Source organism: Zalophus californianus, chromosome 9 (assembly GCF_009762305.2).
Source record: "Zalophus californianus isolate mZalCal1 chromosome 9, mZalCal1.pri.v2, whole genome shotgun sequence".
NCBI lineage: Eukaryota > Metazoa > Chordata > Mammalia > Carnivora > Otariidae > Zalophus > Zalophus californianus.
The window spans coordinates 59,882,304-59,904,220 of record NC_045603.1 but is presented as its reverse complement, the minus strand read 5'-3'; the positions used below and the strand labels follow the sequence as shown (position 1 = coordinate 59,904,220).

The following is a 21,917-nucleotide window of genomic DNA, read 5'->3' as shown; positions in this document are numbered from 1 at the left end:
CATTAATTCAATGCTGTAGATTCAAGTCTACTGTTACTAGGTAGTCAAAATACATTTTTATATTAATAAAAAAACCCAAACTGAATAATTGAGCCTAATTAAACTTGAATCAAGGGAGTCCTATTATGAGGAAAACAAACAGTTATTATTCACAAAGTTGTTCTCTACTCCTGGCATGGGTTTTGGAAAAACAAACTACCAACTACATCATAAGCTTATGGAATCAAAGCATGAAATATACCTCCATGGAAAAACCAAACCAGGCATCCTCTTCACTCCTAGCCAGGGGCAAAGGTTGTGTTGGTTAAATAGTAAGGACTAGTTTATATTAAAGTACATCTGAAAATATATCATAGAAACAGTTTCTACAATCCTTTCACTGACTTGAGAAAAAATTATTTAATGTATGTACTATCCATTTTAAATATTTTATTTTGGTTTTTAAATAAGGTATCTTTAAGATGGGCATGGTTTGAACACATGCCATAATACCTAGACTCAAATAAGCAGAATAATGGAAAAAACTGATATTTACTCTAGATTTAAAACTTTCTGCAAAAAGAGCTTGAGAATGAAACAAGATTTATTTCAAAATCATTTGAGCTAAAACTAGAAAAGCCTCTCCTTCATAGCTCTTCTTTCGGCAAAAGACAAAAAAACAAAAAACCTCATACAGTAACTTTCCCCCAAATCCACAAACCATACGGTTTTCTATCCCAGAAGATATTAAAGACACAAAAAGTGAGAGGTGTGCCAATACTGTAACACAAGCAAGCAGACATGGAGGGAGAGGAGCGAATCTCTACTGGTAGCAAGGAAAGCCAGTCCTATAACGGGATTATCTCTTTTCCTACCATATTGGTATTGCTGCTTCTACAACAACCAATTTTCACCCAAAAGATAGCATGGTCTAATTTAAAAAGAGTCTGGGCATTAGGGCCAAAGAAATCTGATACTAGGGGCACCTGGGTGTCTCAGTCATTAAGCGTCTGCCTTCGGCTCGGGTCATGATCCCAGGGTGCTGGGATCGAGCCCCACATCAGGCTCCCTGCTCAGCGGGAAGCCTGCTTCTTCCTCTCCCACTCCCCCTGCTTGTGTTCCCTCTCTCGCTGTCTCTCTCTCTGTCAAATAAACAAATAAAATCTTTAAAAAAAAAAGAAATCTTAATGATGTAATATATGGTGATTAACATAACAATAAAAAAGCTGTAAAAAAATTAATAAATAAATAAAAAAGAAATCTGATCCTAGGTCCTTGTGCCAGCACTTACCAGTTACGCTATCTTTGCCAAATAGCTTCGCTAACTTCCTCATCTGTAAACTGAAAATACCTCTAAAGGCTGTTATGAGAATGAAAGAAAACACATGAGGTAGAAGAATCTGACCACTGCCGAACAAGCAGTAGGTACTTAGTTCCAGACAATCATAATAGGGCAAAATTTGTCTCTGTCTTTAATGAAATCCTGGGCATTTCCGAGAAAGTAAGGACAAGTGCTTTAATTTACCTACCTCAAACTTTCTTTCCCTCTTTAATCTATGTAAGTTACCAGTAACTCAAATACAGATACAGTCTCAAGTACCTTCAAAACGACGAACAATTTCCAATGGTGATTCAAAAGGGCCCAATAAACACCCTTAAAATCTTTCAGTGTTATTTTAATTCCTATTTCTAGGTCTCTCAAACTCGTAATTTCTTATCTCTAAAGCATGCAGTGATACCATTCCTCTTTGGAAATATGGAGGGCATATTCTGATTGCTGTGCTACCCACATTTAGTGCTCTCTGTGCTAGGGACGCTAAGCATCCTGTAGTGCGTGCACTGACCCACCTAAAATGCCAAAAGTGCTCCCAATGAGAAATGATAATTTCTGTAATGAAATAACCTTAAGTATGTTCCAAAGGCTCCTGATTCACTTTTGTCCAAAGGTACTGTCAAAATTTGAACCTTTCAGTACATTTAAGTCCTACACTTTAAAACTGGCATGTTCAATGTGCTAACTACTAGCCACATGTGGCTAACTGAACACTTGAAATGTGACTAGTGTGAACTGAAATGTGCTATAAAATGTAAAATACATGAGATTTTTAAGACTTAGCATGAAAGAAAAAAATAATGTAAAATATCTTAATTTTCATATTAATGTTGAAATAACACTTTGATATACTGTATTAGATAAATTATTAAAATTCACTTTTCTTTAACATGGCCACCAGAAATGTGGAATTACCCATGTGCCTTGCATTATATTTCTATTCCACAGCCACTCCAAGAAGCCTACACCCGTTCCTACCAGTGCATTGGGGTTCTGGAAAATCCATTCTTTGTTATCAGGCATCCTGAGAAGAGAATTAATCAAAAACTGAGGCAAGCGGCGCCTGGGTGGCTCAGTCGTTAAGCGTCTGCCTTCGGCTTGGGTCATGGTCCCAGGGTCCTGGGATCGAGCTCCACATCGGGCTCCCTGCTCTGCGGGAGGCCTGCTTCTCCCTCTCCCCCTGCTTGTGTTCCTGCTCTCGCTAACTCTAATAAAATCTTAAAAAAAAAAAAAAAACTGAGGCAAAATGTCTAACGATTACACATACTTCACTTTTCAAGCTACCTCGTCTGTGCTTCCATGTGTCTAGTTCTATCTATTCCAAGGAAAAAGAATAATCACCTTTAGCACTTCAGCCTAAAGCCAATGACTTCCTAACATTCTAATCAATACTTCAGTATCATTCTTAAAGCTCACTGATTTTTAAAAAAGGGTTTTAAAGGTCTTCAAAACAAAAACAAAAACAAAAAGCCAGACAGATTATGGTGTATATCCGAGTGTTCACTCAATTTCTTTTGCCTCGGCTGTAGATTTGAAATTAAAAAAATAAATATCATGAGGGAAAAAATGTGGCCTCAGATTTAAGTTTCTCATTAAGATGAGTCCTTCACCCTAGGTCACTTTTGAGATCCAAGGATCATTTTGGAAAGCTATGGGCTATGGAATGGATGATTTCTGCTTAAATGTATATATTTTAGCTTAGTTATATCCAAAAAAATATTAACAGTAACAGTTTATACTTTTTTAAAAGAAGATTTTATTTTTTTAAAGATTTTTATTTATTTGACAGAGACAGACACAGTGAGAGAGGGAACATAAGCAGGAGGAGTGGGAGAGGGAGAAGCAGGCTTCCCGCAGAGCAGGGAGCCCGATGCAGGGCTGGAGCCCAATGCAGGGCTCGATCCCAGGACCCTGGGATCATGACCTGAGCCAAAGGCAGAAGCTTAATGACTGAGCCACCCAGGCGCCCCAAGATTTTATTTTTAAGTAATCTCTACACCCAACATGGGGCTCTAACTTACAACCCGAGATTTCAAGAGTCACATGCTGTACCAACTGGGCCAGCCAGGTGCCCCAGTAACAGTTTATACTTACACTGAGCTTACCTGTCAGACTCTACATATACCCAACATCTCTATGACAAGTACTATTTCCACTTGATCTTAGCCAAAAGGCTGAGAAGCGATGACAAGTACTATTTCCTATTCCTATTTTATTGAGGAGGAAAAAGATTAAGGAACTAAACCAAGGTCACCCAGCTCATAAGAACAAGAATCTGGACCTAAGCAATCCGGATCCACGTCTATGCACCTAACCAATTCGTTACACTGTCTCCAAAAGCATTATCATTAGAAGACCAGCTCCAAGAGAGAGACTCTGTTTAGTTTATTGCTGCACCTTCTGACTCTTAGGAGGAGTGCAGGTGAGGAGAGAAAAAGACAAAGATGGCAGTGGCTCATGAGGAAGGAAACCAAAAGTGTGCACCTCTGTAGAGTCCTAAGGCCTAAAGAAGGCACTTACTCAGAAAAGCCTTTCCACTTCAGTAGATATTCCACTTGCCCCTTAACTACACGCCTGTCTAGCACCTTCTCGACGACATATTCCTCCTCATCCTCTGAAGAAGAACTGTCAGCTGTCCGCTTGGTTTTCTTTCCCATGTCGCACGCTGTTCCACCTGAAGGACTAAGGCCACCGGTTCCTGCAAAGAGGAAGATCAAAATGATCAGAATCCATGCAAGGAGTTAAAACTTATGTCTCTTCTTGATGGAATGCAGGGGGTATAACACAAAGTTGCCATGTACTCTTCTCTTGGGTCTTGAAGCATTCTACAGATGGTTCCTAAGAATATAAGAAAAAAATGGTCAATCCCTACTTTCCCAAATACATCTTTTGCTTCAGCTCACAAGACCAAAATCATTATTATATACACAACTGTCTAACTCCTCTAATCTCAGATTCCAAAAGACAAGTGGTGTGGTATGTTACTCCTGGGTACTTCTGAGAACGTTAAAAAGCCAGGATCTCAAAGAAATGCAGAAAACTACCAGTTAAAAGAACACTGACAGAATTAAAACCTTACCTATAAGGTGAATAAGGTTCTTCATAAAAATGAAAAAAGCCCCAAGGGCGCCTGGGTGGCTCAGTTGGTTGGGCGACTGCCTTCGGCTCAGGTCATGATCCTGAAGTCCTGGGATCGAGTCCCCCATTGGGCTCCCTGCTCGGCGGGGAGTCTGCTTCTCCCTCCGACCCTCCCCCCTCTCATGTGCTCTCTCTCTCTCATTCTCGCTCTCTCAAATAAATAAAAATCTTTATTAAAAAAAAAGATTAAAAAAAATGAAAAAAAGCCCCAAAATGTAACCTTCCTCTGCTCTGAGGATCTTGACTAGTCTCTTAGCAGCACAAAAAGGCCTGCTCAGGCATCTTTCACCACTGTCTTCAGTGACTTGGTGGTATATCTTTCCCTTAAACAAACTGAGCTTGTCCCTACAGAGCGTCCATCAGTTCACAAAAGCAAGGCTAGCATCTCAGATACACTAGGCCTCCTTTTTCATTTTGGGATGGGAGAGAGGCAGGGAGAAAAAAAAATTTTTTTTAGTCCAAAAAATAAAAATTAGTTACTGGATTGTTCAGTAATTCTCATGGCTCAACTAATCCAAATGGTTAAGGAGGTACCTCTCTTAACTGGAGTTGACTTTGGGCCAAAGGAAGAAGAGAAGGAAAAAGAAGTCTGGCCCCAAACTCACATCAACACGAAGCCTCAAAACACAGAGGAACCATTCATAGGCCCAAGGAAAGCTGAAGGCAACACAAATGGAAATTGAGTTAACCTCAGAAATATGCACAACCAGGGGGTACTCAACTCAGAATCTAGTTTTTAAAATTCCCACATTGTTGTTTCCATAATCACTTTTAAAGAATTCTTCTTTAACCATGTTAAATGGTGCCTACAGTCTCGATTACAGAGTAGCAGGAACTGTTTTCTTAGCTGAACTCCATTTTTATTTTTCTGTAATCTTAAAAGATTTTTTTCAGCACTCTCTTAAAAATATTTCCATCCTGACTAGAAGACAACTCCCAGAAATAGGGAAGGCCACTACTAATCTCAGAATTGTGTTCAAGTCAAGTAGCATAAAAAGTTGCATTTATCAATTTACTTCAAGTTAGCAAAATTTAAGGAATTATTCCAAGAACATCTAGTTGGAAACCATATCTCCAGAACCTATTAGCAATAGGTCTGCCCACCCAAACAACTGTCTGTACCCATTACTGCCCTGTAAAAAAAACTTAAGTTTTTATTGAAGTACTTTATTCGGAAGAGGAGGTAGCAGGGGAAAATGTAGACAAGAGTTTCAAAATAATTTTTCCATGAATTTAGAAGAGAGTCCTAAGCTTCAAGAAAAAAAATCTTATTTATTTAAAATAAAAACAGCCTCCGACCTCACCAGAGACAGGAAATGTCATATTCCAGGGAGAGTACCCCACCCCCACCCCCACTCACCTTGGAATTTCCGGTAGCTGAGCAGTTTAGGTCAGAGCGCTGGGGTTAAAACCAGCCCCGGGTTAGATGCATGCAGTTAAGCATTGTGGCTATGGCCTCCCCTGCCTCACGAGCAAAAACAAGGATTTACATATGTGTTCTTCAGTTTGAGGGTGGAAAGAGAAAAATCTCCCTTTATACCTTCATGCAAAAGAGGAGCCCCAAAGGTAGAAGATGAATGGGGGTTCCCTCCTTTACCTACCGGATCGCCCCAGTTCTTTCTTTCCCTCTGGGCTAACAGGAGGGGCCTCCCCTCCCAGGTCTGGGGCTTGGCGGGCTGGCAGCTCCCCCGCCCCCACCCAGCTGCCTGGGAGCCACTGCGCAGCTGTCCCAGCCCGTTGCCATGGCAACTGGCAGCCGTACTAGACTAGGGGGGGGCGGAGAGGCAAACGGAAAAGTTAAAAGGCTTAACTTTCCTTTTCAGTGAAGACTGGGTGGAGAAGTTGGAAGGTACTCCCTTGGCCTCAAAGCTGAAGGCATTCAGAGCTCAAGGGAATTGGTTCTTGGGTTTTAAACCCAACACTGTATTCCTCTAAGAGCACTGGGAATTAATCAGTAGCATTTTAAGATCTAACAGGATTATAGCTCAACTGGAAGGGGGAAGGGAAAAGCCAGGTCCTTCTACAACAGGATCTGTACAAACCACTCACCCCTAACCCAGCCCACCAGAAGCACTTTAAACAAGGCCTTTTCTACCATCTGTCACTGAACAGTTAATTAAAATTGCTTGGGGGATGGGAGGATAGCAGGAAAGGGGGTAAGGGAAGTCTTTCAAGATACTATACAACTTTCCTTCTTTGGGGGATTACTAGATACTGAAACAGAATCCAGACACTTGAAGCACCACCAAAGAACCTGTCCACTGAAATTGCAGGTAGAAAAAAATGTAATACTTAAGTAGTTTTTTAAAAAGAGAGGGGAGAGCAGTCCAGTCACAACCATTATTTTTGAATTAAAACCACTTTTCGGGGTGCCTGGGTGGCTCACTCAGTCAGTTAAGGGTCTACCTTCCACTCAGGTCATTATCTCAGGGTCCTGGGATCAGGTTCCCTGCTCAGCGGGAAGTCTGCTGCTCCCTCTCCCTCTGCCCCTCTCCCCCTCCTCCCCACTTGTGCTCTCTGCTCTCTCAAAATCTTAAAAAAAAAACACTTTCATTAGTTGTTATTGTAATGCTATGAAACAAATTTTTAAGTAATTACTGCCTACCCGAAGCATTTATAATAATTTAAAACTCCATGTATCAATAATCCCTAATACTTGAAAAAAGGAGGATTGAGATAAAGAAAAGAGCTACTTAGAGACTTGCACTCCCATAAAGTTTCTTTTCTCCTGGCGCTAAAGAACATTTTGGAGAGCTCTAAAGCCTTCCTCTGCTTTACAATTCAGGTCTTTAGAGCCAGAGGTTGCTGCCATAGGAGAGTAAGAAAAAGGGACAATCAACAGCAAAGACCCCAACTGAAGAAAAGGTGGAGAATAGTGATTATTTCGCTTATCAAACAGAAGTAATCACAGGGGTATGAGAGTAGACAGTTTTTAACCACAGAAGATTTCCTCAATTTTGAATGTACCTGTCAGAAAATCTCTGGGTAAAACTGCCTTTTTGGACTCTTCCTAACTTTTTAATACTTTGTGTAGTTAAGGGATATAAAAACAATGCTAAAGGAATTAGATCAGGGTTCTCACTGTGTGATTAACTTGCCATGTGTGACCTTGAGTAAATTTGAGATCTAACCCCAGAATCACTAAAATGGGCCAAATCCCCACTGCCTACCTCCTAGGGAAACAGCGAGTTTAAATAGAGACCAAAGAGCTGGTAAGTCCCCCCAAAGAGAAGCTTTTGTAAAAATATAGGGCCAAATACAACAGCAACAGGAAATATGTGACCTTCCAAATTCCTAAGCTGTTAAACCCTATCACAAGAAGTTAACTCCTGCAGCTCAAAATGTTAGGAGATAGCAACAAAGAAGGAAAAGTATCTTTGTTAACTAGGTACCGGTAAACTAATAAAGCTTCAGAGAATAAGCAGGTACATTCTCTCTTAAGGATAAAATACTTATTCTTATGCCTTAAAACTCAGAAAAGCATTGGAGATGGCAGTATGAAAAGACTAACAGTAATTCTGTGAAGAGATAAAGAATGACAGCAACGTTAGTATTTTAGTAAAACCTTTCAGAAAAAAAAAGTGAAATCAACAAGGAGAAGGACAAAAATATTCTGGTGTCTACCCCCTCCCTAAAACATCCGGAAATAATGTCAGATCAATTTCCTCCTTCCCACTCTTTTAAGAACTGCCTAAAAGGGCACACAGCTAAGGTTCCTTTCTCTTTGGGAAATGGGTTTTGTAACAGCTGACAAATCAAATTGGGCCTGATGCCAGGAGTCAGAGTCCAACCATAATATTCTGTAAAGAATGGCACGCAACTGTCTTATAAATCTCCTGGACAGTCACAGATCAGAAGCTGGCAAGGATGACGACATAGTTCTGATGGAATGTGTCTTATCTTAACCTTGAAGTTACAGATCTGCTCAGGAGCAGCAGTAAGAAATGAGAAATGCACTCAGACATCGGAGGGAACATAATTCTCTTTTAGACAGTGCGACCCAGTGTATTAGGGTCAAATGAAACACAAAGCCAGACGGACAATTTAAGGGCTAGAGCCTGTACCAGATAAAGCATCAAGACTGGTGGTTCACGCTGAGCTTGAGAGGAAGGAGCGTTCAAGTATGAGAAATGAGACATGGCTGGCAGGATGATGGAGTGATTAAGGTAGAATCCCGATACCATGAATAAGGAAGAGAGGATGAGCCTCCGAGCGCAACCCTATCCTTGTAGAAATCTCCATAGGAAGGGGTGAGCAGCTTCTCAAGTTTCTAGAGTCTCGGGCATTAACAGCTCTCAGCCCTTTCTTGACTATACACAGTAACTCTCTGGTAAAGGCATCAACAACTACACATAGATTCCAGCAATTTAATTGCCCATCAGGACATGAGAAAAGAGAAGGCCCCACCAACCATTCATATCAACGACACAAGGCAAATTCACCTTACAAGCCTCCGAGTGCTGGGCAAAAAAAACCCTAAACCAGGGATCTGGTGAGAAGTCAGCCTTGGAAAAACATCAAAGAGCTTTGTGGTCAGGCCCAGGCAGAACCCACATTCCAAGTCGATGACAGAAGACTTCTTTAACAGATAAATCTTCCAGGGGAAAAAAAAAAAAAGGAAGAGGTGAGGAAGTGAAGCAGAAAGAGAAGAAGGACCAAAAAATCCCACTCATTATAAGGGTTTAAAAAAAAAATGTGTAAGAAACTGTCAGTCCCCAGAAGTTAGAGAAGCCATTAGAGAAAACTGGGGCAATCCAGAACAACAGAGGTAATGGTTAGCTATTTGCATTTATCAATCCTGGATTCACAGAATCGCCCACATAGGGTTTCTGGGATCTGTTTGTCCAGTTCAGGCTTTGCTCTAGTCCCTCCACTCACTACTTGGCAATGCCAGCTGTCTTGGTGGCTTTTCTTAGATCTTGGTGTAGCACATTTTATTTTCATCACTACTTACGAGCAAAAGTATATATACAACATAATTCTAAATCTTTCTCTGAGCTTGCTTTGTATTTTTAAAAAAGTAATGAAAACCAACTGGTAAATTGCCTCACTGAACCACCCACTGAACTATTTGGAGGTGGTAGTCAGACCAAATGTCAAAACACATAATCAGTGAGCTCTCTGTTCATTTTAGAGTTTCTTCCCCCCCCAAAGATTTTATATTTAAGTAATCTCTACACCCAATGTGGGGCTCAAACTTGCAACCCCAAGATAAAGAGTCACATGCTCTACTGACTGAGCCAGCCAGGCACCCCTATCTTAGAGTTTCAATATAAAATCTATTAAGCCCAGGGGCGCCTGGGTGGCTCAGTCGTTAAGCGTCTGCCTTCGGCTCAGGTCATGATCCCAGGGTCCTGGGATCGAGCCCCACATCGGGCTCCCTGCTCGGCGGGAAGCCTGCTTCTCCCTCTCCCACTCCCCCTGCTTGTGTTCCTGCTCTCGCTGTGTCTCTCTCTGTCAAATAAATAAATAAATAAATAAAATTAAAATCTATAAGCCTAGTAAGAAGGCAAAATCCTCCAGAAAGAAAGCCTCCATAAAGAGGGGAAAGGGGTGAGGGCATATGCAAAGCTCCCTATCACATGTATTAATTAAATATGCTGCGGTTGGGTGACTTCAGTTGGCCCAGGCTTGAGAAATTCCCATTTCTCCCCAAAGGGCTTTGGGAAAGTTAGTGGCTTAAGTGAAGATTAGATAGTCAGCTGCAGCATTGTCTTCAAGGCGTCCTCTATATAGCCTTATTGTAATAAATAAAATAGATGAAAAGAAACCAAATTTACAGAACCGTTTTAATCTAGTCTATATTCTTTGTTCTTTATGGATCTAGAAGCACCACCAATGATTTTAAGTTTGTAACACATACAGCACAAAACTAAAATACCCTCTATAAAGATGTTTTCTCTATTAGATTTATGATTTCCAAAGTATTAGCCATGTGGCATTTTAACAAAAACACAGCATAGAGATACACATTACAGCTGTCCTGGCTGTCTCAGGTTTTGTTAAATGGGCTGATAACTATCACTCCACCTCCACCAAAAGCCCATGAGCACCCAATTCAAGAGGAGTTAAAAGCTTTTTAAATGTCTATTTAAGAGACTGGATTAGGGAAGAGTTGAGGAGGAAGATTAACTATGGTCGTTAACACCCCTATCATTAACAAGCCACATATAGACAACACAAACTTTATTAATAGAAAGGAGTGTGGAGAGAGGAAATGTTCTCCGTTTGGCTAGTGCAACTCCAGTTTGTGATTCTTTAAAAATCAGGCCAAGGCACTGCCTCATCCAGTCACAGAATTATTCTGGGGCAAAGTATCCTGTTTGTCGATTATCTAAGCCTCCCGCTCCAGTGAGCAAAGGAGTAAAGGGCCTTTTGTTCTTTTAGATTAAAACATATACATTATAAACAGAGATAAAGGCTGCCTTATAAATTTTATACAGCTGTACTCTCCTCCAAGCTCTGACCACCATTAAAAAATATAAAGGAATGTGTACTACAGCAATTCTCAGAACTGCTTAAAAGTTATCAGCCTGGTTCACTGGCATATTTAGCAGTAACGCACAAATTCTTGACGTCTCATTACAAGATCACAATCCCACAAAATAATTTTATATGGATTTTTTCCTTTATTAAAATCCACTGAATTTCTTCTCTCAAGTGTCAGTCTTCTTTAAATTTAGTTAGGCCACACCTAAACCCATCACTGGGCAAAGTTAGATATCCAATTGTTCCAAGATTTATGAGAAAGTAGAATTTGGCACCACTATGGGCAAATGTCTTCCAGATGGTGCTTTCCGACAACTTTGTCCTTGCAATGTATTGAACTCCTCTTAAGGCACCACAGTCTCAGGTGGGTGTTATTCTCATACCCACTCCTCTCTTAATTAAATGTGATGATGCATGAACGAGTAGACCCAGTCACCTTTCATGAAGAACCTGGCAATTTTACCATACATAAATCTTAAGAAATATGGGTTATAACAATGTTGGAGTAGTTACTATGAATCTTGGGTTTTTAGATACCACTTTGGCAGAGCATGTTCACAAAATATGGAAGGGTTAAAAGAGAAATGAAGTATCCACCCCCAAGTAAAAGAACAGTCATATTTTTCAAACAGCCATAAAATTAAGACATGGTGCTTATTTGCCAGCATCCAGCTTGTACAGATTTTGGACATCAGCAGCTTAAGGGTTACAAAGACCCCTCCAGGTTACTCTAACAAATCCTTTAAGGAAAAGCCTCTGCTATACCAGACAATTTATGCTCTCTCACAGCCTTAGAGAAGACATTCAAGAGACATAAAAATTAATTTGCATAACCATAAACTAAAATCTCTAATTTAACTGTTGAGATATTATAATTTAAGTCAATACGCTAAAATCTGATTAATAAATGCTGACAAAAAAAAGAGTTTTTATATAATTGGAGTTAGATATCTCAGACTGTAAAACTTCATGGAGTAAAAGAGAGCATTCCTTCAACATATGGCATAATTCTGTGCTTTGCCGTTACCTTGGTATATTAGCAACATGAATTATATTGAAGTCATAGCCTACAATTTAGATAAATAAAATCAAGGCAGTATTGAACTTTTTCCCATCCATGCAACGGTATCCTTGGCAGCTCCTTGGCCATCTATTATGATCCTGACCAATTTCTCTCTGTGGCAATTTAAAAGCTGTAAAAAAATACATAATGGGTGATGACAGGAGAAACAAACCCACACCAGAAATTATTGAACCTTGTAGGTCTTTGCAAGCGTCTCTATTGACATTTAAGTGTGAGTTACTATGCCACAATATCATAAAAGTGTGTTTTACACTTCAGATATATTGATAGTTAAATGCAAAGAAAGGCCACCACCAGATTAACGGCTAAAAGGGATAGCCAATCTCAGACCACCCAGCTCTTCCACATCTTCTGATGTGTTCCTTAAACCAAATAAGATGTTTCTATCTTTTTATCCGGGTTCCAACTGCAATCCTAATTTAAATCCTATGCTGAAGGGATGATTAACATTGCTATTCTGATCCTCGTTCTGGGATATTTACTGAGGGCTTGGTATGTAAGTGTCAAACATTGCATGGGCACTAAGTCTAACCCGGTCTTCAACTTAAGGGCTGAGGATTTTAACAGTTTCTCCTTGGCGAAGTCAGCACTGGTTAGTCCTGTCCCCAAAGGCTGTTAACAAAAAAGCTTCTAAAGAGGCAGCTTGTTAACAGTGGCAAAATCAGGACTAGGAATAAGGAGATGTGGTCCTCTCCCAATTAGGTAACTGAAAGTTCAAACTAGCCAGTTCAGTTAATCTTAACGGTGTTATTTGCCCTACTTATCTCTACTGTGAAGGGAAGAGAAAAACCTGGAGAACACTTTTAAAAAGAATATAAAGGGGGGTTGCCTGGCTGGCTCAGTTGGTGGAGCATGTGACTCTTGATCTCAGGGTTGATCTCAGAGTTTGAGCCCCACCTTGGCTGTAGAGATTACTTAAGAATAAAATCTTGGGGTGCCTCAGTGGCTCAGTCAGTCGAGGGTCCGACTCTTGATTTTTGGCTCAGGTCATCATCTCAGGGTCAAGGGATAGAGCCCCGTGTCAGGCTCCACGCTCAGAAGGGGGTCTGCTTGAGATTCTTTCTCTCCCTCTCCCTCTGTGCCCCCCTCACCCCCGCCCCACGGGCTCACCCTCTCTCTAGAATAACATCCTCAGGAAAAAAAATCTTAAAAAAAAAAAAAATACACACACACATAAAGGAAATAGAAGTTTGCCTGACAACAGGTGATGTTAAAAATAATGAATGCTTTAATTGTTCCTTCCTCACCTATTTTCTGGAAGAGTTTGTAGAATTGCTCTATCTCTTCCTTAAAGAATTGGTAAGGGGTGGAGGAAGGTTTGGTGAAACTTACCAGTGAAGCCATTCAGGCCTGGAGTTTTCATTGGGGGAACATTTTCAACTACAAATTTCATTTCTTTAATAAATATGGAGCTAGTGAGGTTCTGTATTTCTTCTGAAGTGAACTTTGGCAGTTTGTCTTTCAAGGAGGTGATTCAATTCATCTAAGACATTGAATGCACTGGTATAGTTGATCGTAATAGTCCCTTACTACTTTTTCAATGTCTCTAGGAGACAGCACTGATATCCCTTCTCTTATTCCTGATTATTAGTCATTCGTGTCTTTTTCCCCCCCGATCAGACTTGCTTGGTTTATTAATTTTATTGATCTTTTCAAAAACCAACTTTCACTTTCATTGATTTTCTCTATTTTTGTTTTAGACTTCACCAACTACCTTCTGCTTTTATCTTTAGCATTTTCTTTCTGCTTAATTTGAATTTAACTTGCTCTTCTTTTCCTAGGTTCTTAAGAGAGAAATGTAGGTCACAGACTCTAGACCTTTCTGCTTTTTTAAAAACAAGCATTTAATATTATAAAATTCCGTTTAAGCACTGTCTTAGTTATATCCCACAAATTTTAAGGTCATGTTATCGTTTTTATTCAGTTCAAAATATTTTCTAAATTTTTTTTTAAGATTTATTTATTTGAGAGAGAGAGAATGAGAGACAGAGAGCACGAGAGGGTAGAGGGTCAGAGGGAGAAGCAGACTCCCCGCTCAGCAGGGAGCCCGATGCGGGACTCGATCCTGGGACTCCAGGATCATGACCTGAGCCGAAGGCAGTGGCTTAACCAACTGAGCCACCCAGGCGCCCTCAAAATATTTTCTAATTTTGTGATGTCTTTGATCCATGGGTTACTTATAAGCATTTAATATAATTATAGATGTATATATTTCAGTTCCATTGTTTTTTCTTTCACATATTTTGAAGTTTTATTATTAGTTGTGTAAAATTTAGGTTCTTGTGTCTTCTTGATGAATTGATCCCTTTATCATCTAATCTGGTGTTAGCTATCTGCCCTACCTACCTCAGGTCTGTTATGGAAAAAGAACAAAAAAACTCTTTGGAAAGTATGCAGCAAACAGAAGGTAAGATGTCTGATGATAGAGGAAGTTAAAATAACTTTAATAAATTTTCTGAACTATCTGTAAGTTATATCTCTGCCTGTCTCCAACTACTCATATAAATGGGGTTTGTCGATGTTTTATCAGATCCTTACATATAATTTATTGTTGTGAAATACTGAACAAATTAGCAGTATATTACCCTCCACAACTCCCTGTGAGGTAAGTGAGTCTTACTGATTTAGGGATGAGAAAGAAGGTACATGGAGTTCAAGGATCTGCCTCAGAAACCAAACTTAAGATAGATTTCCCAGGCTGTTGGTTGACCTCTTTAGCAGGGCATTTTATTCCGACATAATTATGCCTGCTGACTCAGATATGAACTTGTTTTATTCCAAGAAATGGAGATTATAATCAGAGAAATACTTGAATTCAATTTGGTTCCTCCTCCTCCTCTCCATGTAAGAAATGAGACTGTACTAAAAATTTGACCTTTGAATAGTTCTTTCAACAATACCATCTCAACCCCGTGTTTCGTAGTGTCGTTTCTAGCAATGAAGTATGATGGAACAGGCACTCAGTTAAGTCTGAAGAGTAAGACTGCATGTGAAAACTAGCTCCACAACCTAGTTTCAGGTAGGAAAATCTGTCACAGTTTAATTTTGACAAACTGTTCTTACTGGAAAGGAAATCCAGACTACACAGTCCACAGCCTCATTAGGATGAGAGTGAAAAATGGCCCAACCTGTCCATTATACTTTTTTTTTAAGAAAACCACACACAATTAACAAATTTGTTACCCTATGTTAATACCCGAAGGATCTGACGACCAGTCAACAAGTCAGTCATCTATCCCTCAAATCCTAGGCAAAGGCCTCCACTGGCCCAAAATATTAGAATGAGTTCTTCACTCACATTTAAAATCACTGACTTCAAAAAACAAACTCCCTGACAATTCAGGCATCATTTCATGAAAGTCTTTGGTCTAGAAGGCTATCAGCAATCACCTATCCAATTCTTTCCATATAAGACGAAGAAACTAGGGACCAAAGAGGGCAAATGGCTCACCCAAGGTTATATCAGTAGTTAATGACAGAAGAGGGAAGAGAATCTAAGTTTTCTGAGCTTTTTTTCCCATTTGCCTCTCATTTTAAAAATAACTTTTCTCGGGACACCTGGGTGGCTCAGTTGGTTAAGCTGATTTCAGCTCAGGTCAAGACCTCAGGGTAGCAAGATAGAGCCCAGTGTCAGGCTCCACAATGGGTGTGGAACCTGCTTAAGATTCTTTCTCTCCCTCTGCCCCTCCCTCTCTCAAAAATAAATAAATAACTTTTTCTTGGGGTGCCTGTGTGGCTCAGTTGGTTAAGTGTCTGCCTTTGGCTCAGGTCATGATCCAGGGGTCTTGGGATCAAGCCCCGCATCTGGCTCCCTGCTCCGTGGAGAGCCTGCTTCTCCATCTCCCTCTGCCACTACCCCCTGCTTATACACCCACTCTCTGTCAAATAAATAAAATCTTTAAAAGTAAATTTTTCTTGAAACCAAAGATAATTTAATTAACTTTTTCCATTAAAAAAAATTTTATTTGAGAGAGCGCGCATGCGCGCAAGCGGACATGAGCTAGAGGGAGAGAATCTGAAACAGATTCCCACTCGAGACTCCATCTCACAACCCGAGATCATGACCTGAGGTGAAACCAAGAGTCAGCCATCTAACCGACTGAGCCAGCCAAGTGCCCCATAACTTTTTCTTTTTTGAATTAGGTTAAATTTATTGGATAAGGGTTAGAGAACTAGGTTATAGGGGTCTGAATATGGCCCCCACAAAGATACCCAAGTCCTAATCCCTTGAACTTATGAACATTACTTTATATGGCAAAAGATGTGAAAGGAAAAATTTATCCTGGAGTATCTGGTTGGATCTTAAAAGCAATGACATCTATTCTTATGACAGGCAGTTCTGAGACTGAGACAGAGACACAGAGAAGACAATGTGAAGAAAAAGCAGGGAGAGATGAGGCTGACAGTCACCAGAAGCTGGAAGAGGCAAGGAAGGGACCAGAGGGGGCTCAACACCTTGACTGTAGACTTCTGGTCTCCAGAATTGTGAGAATAAATTCCTGTTGTTTGAAGCCACTAAGTTTGTGGTAATTTGTGCCAGCAGCCACAAGAGAAATAAAATTTTAAAAATCATAAACTGGATATATATAAAACCAGTTACCGATCCAAAAAGAACTGTACTTCAAGTAACCTAAAGAATGCCTAAAACCTTTAAATCCCTCATTTCAAAGGGTAAATTAAGGCAATCAGAGAATGTAACTTACCCCCAAAATACTGGCAGATCCAGGAAGACAAACTCAGCAAGGTCTAATATTTACATAGCTAACAAGAACAGTGTAGGTTTTTCCCCAAACATGTTAGCTGGTAGAGCTCCTGGACAGACTAAACATAGGCACCAGTTGTCACTGTGGGTGTTCTGCCAACACAAGTGTAAAGTTGTCATCAGAAATGAATATGTGGCTTCGAGTAGCTTACAGAAATCCAACAAAGCTGTATCTTGGACTCTGCACAAGCCAACTCTTCTCAGGATGACCTGGACTCTTTCCCATTAGTACAATGATCAGCTAAAAGGCATCCTCTATAAGGAGGAAAGGAAAATAAAAGTTTATGTCAGGGAAAAAAGATAACTGCCCAGAGTTCAAGTTCATGAATAACAATGTAAATAGCAGCGATGCTGAGTCAGTTACAAGTGATATCTCACATTGTAATTTACTACTTTTAAAATCAATATCCAGGGACGCCTGGGTGGCTCAGTTGGTTAAACGACTGCCTTCGGCTCAGGTCATGATCCTGGAGTCCCGGGATTGAGTCCCGCATCGGTCTCCCTGCTCGGCGGGGAGTCGGCTTCTCCCTCTGACCCTCTTCCCTCTCATGCTCTCTATCTCTCATTCTCTCTCTCTCAAATAAATAAAAAAATCTTTAAAAAAATAAAATAAAATCAATATCCACAGCACACAGCTTTAAGTCCAATTTCATATAAGGTAAATGGAAATAAAAATAGACCAAGCAAAAGAACAAGAAAAGCTTGAATTTGTTAAATGTGCTATTCCAATAAGATATATAAATCAGTATATGTGGTTAAATAAAATACCTAAATAAAAATTACTATTCTTTCTCAGAAACCTCTGTAACCTGGATATCTTTCTCTTTTCTAGAGCTACAAACAAGGGCTCTGAAAACTACCAAAACTTTCCTAGAAAAATAAAAATCCAGCCACTGCAGAGCAATGTTCTTTTTTCTATTTTGCCTCAACCATTACCCTGCTCACCTACTATCCAGATAGCTTTCTACTTACTGAGTTTTCAGACAGACCAGTGAAGATGTGTTATGTTCCCTTTTAGTGAACACTATCCTTTTAGGTTTGGCAACAATAATACATCCTTAAGTTGTAAACACAAGTACTTGAAATTTAATTTTGTAACACAGGCTAAACATCTTGTTAACAGATCAGTACAAATGAAAACCAAACCAAGCTCTCCAAAGGCAAGAAATAAGTCTAAACTTAAGATTTTCAATGTGGGGGTACCTGGGTAGCTCAGTAGGTTGAGCATCCAACTCTTGATTTCGGCTCAGGTCATGATCTCAGGGTCCTGGGATTGAGCCCCGCACCTGGCTCCGCATCTGGCTCCGCACCTGGCTCTGAGGGGAATCCACTTGAGGATTCTCTCCCTCTCCCTGCCCCCGCCAGCCCCTGGCTCCTGCACACAAGCTGCACAGGCTTCCTCTCTCTCTCTCAAATAAATAAAATAAATCTTAAGGAAAAAAAAAAGTTTTAAATGTGATGTCTCAGAATATCAATGAAAAGTTATCCACTAAAATTTCCCTACTGGAGAGAAATATTCATCAGACCTATTAACTCTAACATCATAAGAGAATTCACAAAAAATCAATGTGTACTTGCACATCACAGTAAACCAAGAAGCCTATGTTCAAATCTTGAAATCTTTCAAATTAAAACCATCAAATAAAGGGTCATGTTAATTTGTTTATAAATCCAAGCAGCTGGGGCTGGAGATGGGTGGAACCCATTCGGAGTACTCTAAGATGACAAGATTTACCTAGTCTTCAGATCTTCTTTTTTCCCCCAATCTGTGGGTCTATACACAGCCACGAAACCAGCAAAAACTGACCTGCATTTTTAAGAAAATGAAAGTGTACTGTAGATGAGAAAGTACTAGAGTGCTATGCACATATATTCATATAGTGAAGCTTGTTTCGATATGTGTACAGTGTCAGTGTAAATGTATTTCTTTGTAAGGGTCAAGATCAAAAGTGTGAGACACACTGATCCAAAAGAATCCCAGGAGCAAGTGAAAATCTAGTAAGCATCTAACCCAGAGTCCACCTTTGTCCAAAACATATTTGCCATTATTTAGGCAGCCAAACAAATACAGGATGCAAGGATGAAATCAATCATGTTTAAAGTGCAAGAAATGGTAAAAACTTAATGAATTTTCCTTTTATCCAATGGAATGATGATCTCTCTACATCTGAAGAGATAACCGTTAGGATTTAGTGATCCATTTACCAGAGGCCACTTCCTAAACACTTCACCCATCTTCTCCCTCTAACTTCCAATTATTAAAATAAAAGATTTTGACAAGATAATCAATTCCAGCATCTGACATGTTACTTATTTATTCTTATAAGTTTATTTAAATAATTTCTACACCCAATGTGGGGCTCAAACCCATGACCCGGAGATCAAGAGTCGTATGCATGCTCTTCCACTGAGCCCAGCCAGGCACCCCCAGCACATCTGTCACTTTAAATCAATGGTTTTTTTTTTTTTTTTTTTTTTTTTTAGTAATCTCTACACCCAACGTGGGGCTTGAAGTCACCATCCCGAGATCAAGAGTCACGTGCTCCTCCGACCAAGCCAGCCAGGTGCCCCTAAATCAAGTTTTCAACTGAGGAAGATTTTACACCACCACCACCACCACTGACACCCCCAGGACATCTGGCAATGTCTGGAGACATTTTGATAGTCACAAATGGGGGTGAGGGAGGAGGTGAGATGCATTTATTAGCTCAAAATGTCAACAGTGCTGCAAGAAACCCTGTAGATCAAGACTGTATTCCTTTTGAACCTAAATAAATTAGGGACAGATAACCTTAATCTAGATCCCTTTAGTTCTTATAAACTCAGCAGAAGCAGCTGCATTATTAGCATACCAACAAATAGTTTATGACAATTTGCAACAAATTTGTCCTCTTGCAAGCATCAGAGAACACAAATCTCTGTTCATTATAAGGGCAACTAAAATTAACTTTTGTACAATGTCACAAAGGTCTCTAATCAGAAGTGTACTTCGTATATAGTTGAACTTATTACAGTATTTAAACATTTTTCTATTAACCTTAAGTCAGTGAACAAGACAGCAATTTAGATTCTGATATGACCATTATGTAATGAAAATTTCTTTTACAAAACATCTTCAAATCAGCTGAATGGGTGTTACCAACAGGTGATTACAATGCCTGTAAAATAAACACTTTGAAGGAAATATAATCAAGGCAATGGAATAATCCAGGTGATGGCTGACTCCTCCTGTCCCTAAAACCCTAAATACCACCGTTGTTAAGCAACTTATCAAAATTCAGATATCCTCAAAGGAAGAGCAGAAAGAGGACTTAGAAACTCTTTAATGGTATAAAGAAAGACATACACAGAGAAAAAGTTCCTCAAAGAAGAAACTAAGATAAAAGCATTGAGACATAGATAATGCTTGTGAAGTCCTTAGCGTGATGTCTCCCTAGCAGGTACTAAATACACAAAAATCATCTTTTGGGGGCGCCTGGGTGGCTCAGTCGTTAAGCGACTGCCTTCGGCTCAGGTCATGATCCCGGGGTCCTGGGATCGAGCCACGCATCCCCTCAGTGGGGAGGCCTGCTTCTCCCTCTCCCACTCCCCCTGCTTGTGTTCCCTTTCTGCTGTCAAATAAAATCTTTAAAAAAACAAATTTTAAAAAGATAACTTTTTTTAAAATATTTTTTTATTTATTTGACAGAGAGACACAGCGAGTGGGAGTGGGAAGCAGGGGGAGTGGGAGAGGGAGAAGCAGGCTTCCCGCGGAGCAGGGAGCCCGATGTGGGGCTCGATCCCAGGACCCCGGGATCATGACCTGAGCCGAAGGCAGACGCTTAACGACGGAGCCACCCAGGCGCCCCTTATAATTTGTATTCTTATCCTGAGGATCACCTTAGTTCTTAAGGAAAACACAGCACTCTCTCGAGGTCTAAGGATAAAAGAAGAGGTGAGAAGCAAGTGATTATGACTGGAAACACAAAAACTGACTTTTTCATCTTTATTTAACCATAAATTATGATCCCTGAAAAAACTTAGAGATCCAACCTGCCTAGATCTCAATCTATCTCTAGAGACAACACATTTTATAGTATGTAGCCTTCCAAAACTTTGTAAATAGATTTACAAGTATCCATTTATCCGCAGAAAGATGCATCATTATGTAGATTTTTCTCGGGCGCCTTTCCACGACAGTAGAGATTTATCCTATTGGTTCTAACATTTCAAGTCAGTCGTCCTAAAGAAGTCAGTTCCCAAAGACCTACCCTACTCCTCTCAAAACCTAAAAAGTACTGAGTGGTGAGAACTAATGATGTGGGGGTGAAAATGCCAAATTCGAAGCAATACAGGAGCAAACTTATAGTTTCCCTACCAGAATGGTATGTGGGATGGAGGCCTAAAGGCTTCGTTAGAAAAGTCATTGTGGATAAAATATGTACCCGCCACGCCATCACAGGCACTGAATCCTCTTCACTACCCGAAATTTAAGACCTTCCTCTTCTGGACTGCTGACTGGACGACCTGCCCGAACGCTTTCCGTAGGCGATGCGCCTACTGGCTCCAAATTTGGTCCATCCATTTAACCGCCCGACTCCTGCATTCCCCATTGGAAGTCAACCCGCTGCCTGTTGGGGAAGCCCAACCTACCGCGCGCTCCGTGCTCATTGGCTCAGGGAGACGCTGCTCAGGAGCAGAAAACCCGCCTCCCACATTCCGATGGCCCAAGGACCGATCAGTCGGCAGCTAAAGGCAAACCCAATTGGCCCATACACAAGCCAGTCAAACTCTCCGGCAGCAAAGCTCCACAGAACTTACAGGACTAAAACATCCCGCCCCTGTTCTTCCATTGGTTGGCCGTACGCACCGCTCCCCCTTCACTAGCCCCCACCCCGCGGTCCATTCATTTCACACAATAACGGGCCCAATTGGAGTCAGTTCAAGACCTCGTATGGGTAGGCAATTCTATCCGCCACTTACCCGCAATCGAGACCGATCACTCACGCTAATGTCTTCCCTGTTCCTCTGTGGTGAGGCCGGACCACAAGACACCACCGCCACCGCCTTCTGCGCAACGCCAACCGCCCGCCAAAACGGATCCTTCCCTGCGCCTGCGCGACCAATCCTGGGACTGGACCCTTTCTCCGCCC

General features: G+C 40.6%; 1 protein-coding gene across 5 annotated transcripts in view; it reads right to left on the bottom strand.

Annotated features, from left to right (window-relative positions):
• CBX5 (chromobox 5) overlaps positions 1-21,917 on the bottom strand; it is a 36,597-nt gene extending 14,680 nt beyond the window's left edge. The window contains exons 1-3 of one of the 5 annotated variants that reach the window (XM_027591665.2): positions 21,748-21,903; positions 16,727-17,040; positions 3,833-4,010 (exon numbers count right to left, since the gene is read on the bottom strand). In XM_027591665.2, coding sequence (XP_027447466.1) covers positions 3,833-3,969 — 137 coding nt within the window. In that variant the 5' untranslated portion in view covers positions 3,970-4,010; positions 16,727-17,040; positions 21,748-21,903. Of the gene's footprint in view, positions 1-3,832; positions 4,011-5,810; positions 6,023-6,051; positions 6,160-16,726; positions 17,041-21,747 lie in introns of those variants that run through there. The other 4 variants (XM_027591666.2, XM_027591664.2, XM_027591667.2 and 1 more) reach the window with 4 other exon arrangements.